The sequence below is a fragment of the Lactuca saligna genome, chromosome 8, assembly GCF_052625555.1.
Source record: "Lactuca saligna cultivar CGN05327 chromosome 8, ASM5262555v1, whole genome shotgun sequence".
In the NCBI taxonomy this organism is placed as follows: Eukaryota; Viridiplantae; Streptophyta; class Magnoliopsida; order Asterales; family Asteraceae; genus Lactuca; species Lactuca saligna.
The window spans coordinates 193497115-193503698 of NC_136424.1; the positions used below are offsets into that span (position 1 = coordinate 193497115).

The 6584-nt window shown below is 33.5% G+C and overlaps 1 protein-coding gene across 1 annotated transcript; it reads left to right on the forward strand.

Annotated features, from left to right (window-relative positions):
• Positions 1-2779: 2779 nt before the first annotated feature.
• LOC145011287 (uncharacterized) lies at positions 2780-6238 on the forward strand. Its single transcript, XM_078969983.1, has 6 exons — positions 2780-3364; positions 3487-3713; positions 4625-4838; positions 5167-5252; positions 5529-5620; positions 5717-6238. The coding sequence occupies exons 1-6, from the start codon at positions 3293-3295 to the stop codon at positions 5956-5958; spliced, it is 933 nt and encodes a 310-aa protein (XP_078826109.1). The 5' UTR covers positions 2780-3292; the 3' UTR covers positions 5959-6238.
• The last annotated feature ends 346 nt before the right edge of the window (positions 6239-6584 follow it).

Here is a 6584-nt window from a genome sequence, read left to right on the forward strand (position 1 = left end):
CACTCTAGGTAAAGTATACTGAGAAGATTCACCTCGTAAGCTAGTAAGTAATAATCTCGTACACGAATCTCGTACTAGCCTCCGCCTAACACGTAAGATAATAATCTCGAATGAACACCTAAATCACGACTCGAAATAAACTATGTTATTGTCTCTCTCAACTCTTGGAATGGGTAAAAGACCATTTTACCCCTCCATGGTTCCCATTCGACCTACCTTGACCAAACCCTAAAGTCAACAGAATTCAACAGTCGAGTCAACTGTAATGTTGACCTGATTCACTGAGTGCATCTACATTACTCACCGAGTCCCCATTGTTTCTTTAAAACATCACGAAAACCCAACTTAACTCATCGAGTTGTCCCGAAAACTTGCCGAGTTACCCATGTCTAGACTTATCGCGGAAAACCCTAGCCGACACGTCGAGTCAGCTCTTTGACTCGCCGAGTCCCTTAAGTCAGTTTCTCATTCTAACGTTTTAAGGATGATCTACCACTCCACACTCTAGATCTAGGCTCCCAAGGCCCGAATGTCACGTAAAAGCTTCGATCTTTAAGTTCATGCATGGCATATTTTGCTCCAACATGCCAATACAACTCTAACAAATGGGTTTAAGCACAATAACTCTTATATGGTTGAATAAAGTTGGGACCTTTGGACTCTATGGACCTCACAAGGTCCAGATTTAAAGTCTAGACCTCTGGATAGACTCCATACACTCAATGTCCAAATAAAAAGGTAGTAAAAGCCCTAACTTTTATAATCATGCGATCTAACCAATAAGATGAGAAAGGTGTAGTATTTTTACCTTCCACGGAAGCTCCAAGTGAAAGAATGTTGGATCCTACAACCTCTCCTCTTTCCTTGCTTGTATCTCACTTGTTTCCTTCCAAAATATTCACCAAACCACTCAAATATTAGCTCAAACACTCTCTTTTAGCTCAATAGCCAATTAGGGTTTCTCACAGAGGAGTTGGGTAGCAGGTGAGGCGGAAATAAGGACATAAGTTTCTTTAAATAGGCCCCAAACCCAAGGATTTAGGGTTTCATCTCACATCCCCTACTCGGTGAGTCGGCTCTCTGACTCGTCAAGTCGGTTATTAGACTCACATTGTCAATCAGTCTCTACTCTACGAGTTGATGCACCAACTCATCGAGTTGCTCAATAGATCTCAAAAATAAATAAAATACCTGGGAGTCCAAATGTTATACTCTTTCCAAATACAATCATTCTTAGTTGCTAGTGCTAAGGGCAACCCATAAAGAACTTTGCTTGTAATTCAAAAATATACTAATTTAGTTATTGGCTTTGATACCCATAATCCAATGACATATATATATATATATATATATATATATATATATATATATATATATATATATATATATATATATATATATATATATATATATATATATATAAGAGGAAGCTTCAATTGAGAAAAAAAAGGTTGAGAACGTAAGAATGAATCCGAGCAATTTATGTCATGTAATTTGAAGAGAGAATAAGGGATAATTGGCAGGCTTCGATTCATAAGACATGGAAAAGAAAGAGGGTTATGATTTTCATTGTTATAGAAGAAATGGGTTGATTTTTTTAGCGAAACCATTTGCTTTGTAGGTTTCCAAACACACAGAGAACATACAGTGGAGTCAGATAACCCCAAATTCCCATCTACAATCGATATTTGGAGCCAATATACAATTTCATTATGTTTATTGTCATTTAACATGACCCTTAGCCAATTGAATTCAATGGTTTTTCTTTTTTCCTACCATAAGTTTGTTAAAATGTCAATCTAGAAATTCTCATGAACTTTGATACTTATGATGTGTGGCGTACCAGTTCCTCGCATACATATATGATGGCACCACCGCACCTCACACAAATGAAGAAAATGATGAATCAAAGCCACAATGCCACATTTTTTTCTTCTAATTTATCGATATCTCTCTACATAAGAAGATAAACAGGGGAAGGGGTAGCACCATTTATGCAATATCATATTTAACATTCTTGTTCAGGAAGAACCGTTTTTTGCACCTATGCCTGGGATAAGCCCAGATTTCTGGATAAACCAGTTGGGGTTCAAATTTGTGGCTTACAGAAAGAAGATAGCAAGGCGGCAGCTAGTGATTATCACAAGAGTGATTTGCGATTGGCGAGGTGCCTTAATTGTTAAGGTTCAAGCACCAATAGTTGGAATGTGATTCTGGTATAAAATGTGGGTGAATTTGATGATGCATAAAGGCGTAAAAATGATATAGTAGGCTTTTTATGTGGCTCATGGACCATCAATGTAAGTTTTGGAAACCAGAAGGCTCAAGTTTAAAAAAAAAAAAAAAAAAAAAAAAAAAAAAAAAAAAAAAGCATGACTAAAAGTCATAGTTTGTCAAAAAAAAAAAAAAAATAAATAAATAAATAAATAGCATGACTAAAAGTATGATTTTTGGTAAACCACATGACTAATGTATATAAATTATTAACTATAATACTCTATTAAATAATATTTTTTCGACTTATCTTGTTATAAGAATTAAATTTATAAAAGTAAATAAATTAAAGTGTCAAATATTAAAAAACAATACCAATAACGTAAGAAAAATAAGTTAAAAAACCACATGGATCACTCACTTATTCACTTTATCATATTTATTTTATTTTGTACAAATTGTCAATTGAGTATTTTTAAAATTAAATAAATTTTCTAGAATTTGTGGTGTGTGGGAATGTGAATGCAAAAATTCGAGAGAAAGACATGTGGAGAGTCTCATAAGTGAACACCACCCCATCCCCACCTCCATCTCTCCCAAACCCACTACACCTCTCTCTCTCTCTCTCTTCTCTCTCTCTCTCTCTCTGCAACAAACAAACCAAAACATCAGTCTTTCCCAACATTGGACCCCTCTGTTATTTGCTTTCAGTCACCATAAATTCAAACACCACCTGTTCTTCCCTTCTGCTCTTCATCTTCATTTACTTTCCCCTTCGTTAATTCCTGTTTCACGTTTCATTTTCGGGGTGTTTTTTCTTTCTCTCTAGCCTTGTCGGAATCATAGGTTTCCGTGGAGGATCAACAACATTCCCCTGTTTTTCTACTTCCCTAATTGAAGTTATTGGAACAAAATTGATGTGGAAAATCCTTCCGTTTTCTTTATCATAAACCCAAGCATAAAAATCAAATTAGATTTCCCTACAAAGCACAAGTTATCGCTGTAAATCCTGTGATCCCAGTGATCTCGTTTGTTCTTCAGTCTAGTTTCACCCTTTATTCTTCAATCGAAATCATCAATGCAATCGACAAACCTTGAATGTTTCCTGGACTGTACAACACCTGTTGTACCATCTCAATTCCTCTCCAAGGTATGATTCTACTGAAATTTCCATCGATTTATGCAAATCCCAGATGAGTAATTTGTCAATTCCACAAAACCCAAGCGTAGATTTGTTTTTGATTGCTGAAATTGCGATGAATTTTGGTGCAGAGTGAGGCTTCAAAGCTTAATCGGCTCTGGCATCCATGGGAGAGAGAAAAAGTCGAGTTCTTCTCGTTGAGTGATCTTTGGAACAGTTTTGATGAATGGAGTGCTTACGGCGCCGGAGTTCCGATCAAAGTCGACGCCGGAGAAGATGAAACAATCATACAGTATTACGTGCCGTACTTATCTGCTATTCAAATCTTTACAAGCAATTCAGCCTTGAACTTTCTAAGGTATATGTTGTTCTTCGCAAACAATCCCCAAATATTAAAAAAATATACATATTAATAATTATTGGCTATTTATTTATTTATTTTTATTTATTTGACTACTTTTCTTCTTTCATAAAATCATAATATCCAGTTTACTGACAGTATTTTGGATTCTTGTGATGCAATTTCATGAATATGAACAAAAAGGAACTCTGTCATGTTATGTTAAATTGTATATGATGAAAAATTAAATATTATTGAATCTAGTACTTGTTAAAAATCAAATTTTCTTCTTCTAGAAATAAATAGCATAGAATTTTTGGTTTTTGTTTTTAATATTGAATTTATTGTGGTTAGAGAAGTTTGGTTCTTTGTTGGACTTATTGGAGAAGAAGGAATTAATCATTTTGGGCTGATATGTAAAATTATTAGTCAAACGATCGAAAGTGAAATTTTAAATATAGTGTAGAATAATTAATGTATATGACTATATGTTATGTACTTTTTCTTTTCTTTTCTTTATTGGTTAATTCTTATGGATAATATGCTTGGAAAAGCAAAAGGCATATTCCTTTCTAGTTATCACTTATCCATCCCCGTTAAAACAAAAACAAAATTATATTTTTATTTATTACTTAAAAAACCTTCTCTTGTTTTATATAAAAAAACATTATTGGTCACTTAAATTTCCACTTGGATGTTTCTTGGAAAAGCAATTTATAATGATGTAAATCGGTTGGTTAACGAGGTGCGAAATTTCACACATGGTTAAATTGATTCAAACCCTCGTATGCCAGACAATTATTAGCTTTAAATACCAACCAACACCAATTGTCGTGTTTAATGGGTTTTATGTGTTCAGTCAAATCTTTCATAATAGTTATTGATTGTGAAATTGAATCGTGTAAGACATGTTCAATTTATTTGTATAGGGAAGAGACGGATTCAGAAACAAGAGACTCATTTAGCGACTCGTTTAGTGATGAGAGTGAGAGCGAAAAGTTGTCTAGGTGGGATGGATGCTCATCTGAGGAAGGCGTATTCGAGCATGAAAATGCATTGCCTTTTAATGATCGATTGGGTAATCTTTACTTTCAATACTTTGAAAGATCAACTCCTTATGGAAGAGTTCCTCTCTTGGACAAGGTAATTGTTTGTTGGTAAACCGGTTCACATTACTAAAACCAAGTTATTGTTTGTTTTTGACAAGTACTAGACTTATTCTTGTAAACTATACAAGACTTTTAAAAAAGGAACTTGATGGAAAAAGTCATCAAAAAAGTGATTTCGTCGGTAAGTGTCACTCTTATAGGAATTTACCCTTTTATATTTTTGCTTTCTTTTTCCCAATTTGTCATTTCTTGAATATTTTTAAATATTATGTATTGGACAAAACCCAATTTTTAAAAATAGGAAAGAAAAACTAATTCGGGTTTTTTCTGTTAATCTTATATATATTTTTTGTTTTATGTAGATTTCTATGTTGTCTCAAAAATACCCCGGATTGATGTCGTTGAGAAGCGTCGATCTTTCACCAGCTAGTTGGATGGCAGTCGCTTGGTATTTTTTTATTTTTTATTTTTAAATTTACCCAAGAAAATTCTGATTACAATGATCATATCATGTCATCTTGTTGTCATGATAAACATACCAATCAGAATAAAAAAAAATGATTGCAGTGCGCTTTTAATGCATGATGCGTACAAGAAAGCACAGTGCAATCATTTCTTTTCATATTTTTTATAACCAATTATTCTTTATTCACATTTTCATTGCTTACATATCAATACTAGTGTGACCTCATAATGTGATGCGTGTACTTGACATATTCTATAGGTACCCAATATATCACATTCCAATGGGGAGGACCATAAAGGACTTGTCCACATGTTTCCTCACTTACCACACCCTTTCATCATCATTTCAAGGTATTATTTATAGCATCTTTATTTCTTCATTTTGTCATTATTGAAAAAGTATCTTTACATTGAAAGCTTACATTATACGCATGGATACAAATACAGATACAGACAACGAAGATCATAATGGATTCTCGAAAAAGAAGAGAGAAGTAGGGGAAGGAATCCATGTTCCTCCTTTTGGACTAGCCACTTACAAGATGCAAGGGGACTTGTGGACTTCGGGTAGGAATGGAAATGATCATGAAAAGCTTGTGTCACTTTTGAATGTGGCGGGTTGTTGGCTAAAGCAGTTGAATGTACAACACCATGATTTTAACTACTTCATGGGGTATCGACATGGTTGATGATGACCAAAGTAAATATGATATGATCTTTTCAAAGATTCGTGTGAACCCCACTAGTGAGAGAGATGAGTTAGCAAGTCTTAATTTGTCTTTTGTTTTCGGTCGTTTTGGTTTTATTTAGTATTTAGAGAGGAGTAGAGAATGGAGTGTTACTTTTTTGCTTTTTGTTCCTTTAGTGTAAAAGTAGATGTTTAAAAACTTGTGGACTTATGGGATTTTGTATATATTAGATAACGAATCTAATGGATGTGCTAAAAAGCTTTTATTTTGATGTATATAATCGATGATGTTTTATGTTAAACTTTAGAAAAATTAAGAAAAGTAGGGGTTAAGCATATATTACTTGATGTTATCTTTCCTAGGAACGATTTTTTATATAAAAATTGGAAATTAAGTCATATTGTTATAAATGAAGTTGTTTATAGTGAATGGAATCATATTATCATCGAAGGTATAGAGGCGGAGTTCATAAAAGATATTGAGCACGAAGAATATCATTGTTCTAAAAAGTTTTTTATGGCTTTGTAAGGGCGTGTTATAACTTTATAAAACAATATTCTTTAAATCATATATTTATAAGAATAAATTATATATATATATATATATACCCACAGAGAGAGAGATAG

Excerpts from the sequence above, each read along its gene's own strand:
- LOC145011287 (XM_078969983.1), top strand. The coding sequence starts at position 3,293 with ATGCAATCGACAAACCTTGAATGTTTCCTGGACTGTACAACACCTGTT. Across the intron at positions 3,365-3,486 it reads CATCTCAATTCCTCTCCAAG|AGTGAGGCTTCAAAGCTTAA; the intron begins GTATGATTCTAC and ends ATTTTGGTGCAG. Across the intron at positions 5,621-5,716 it reads CCTTTCATCATCATTTCAAG|ATACAGACAACGAAGATCAT; the intron begins GTATTATTTATA and ends ATACAAATACAG.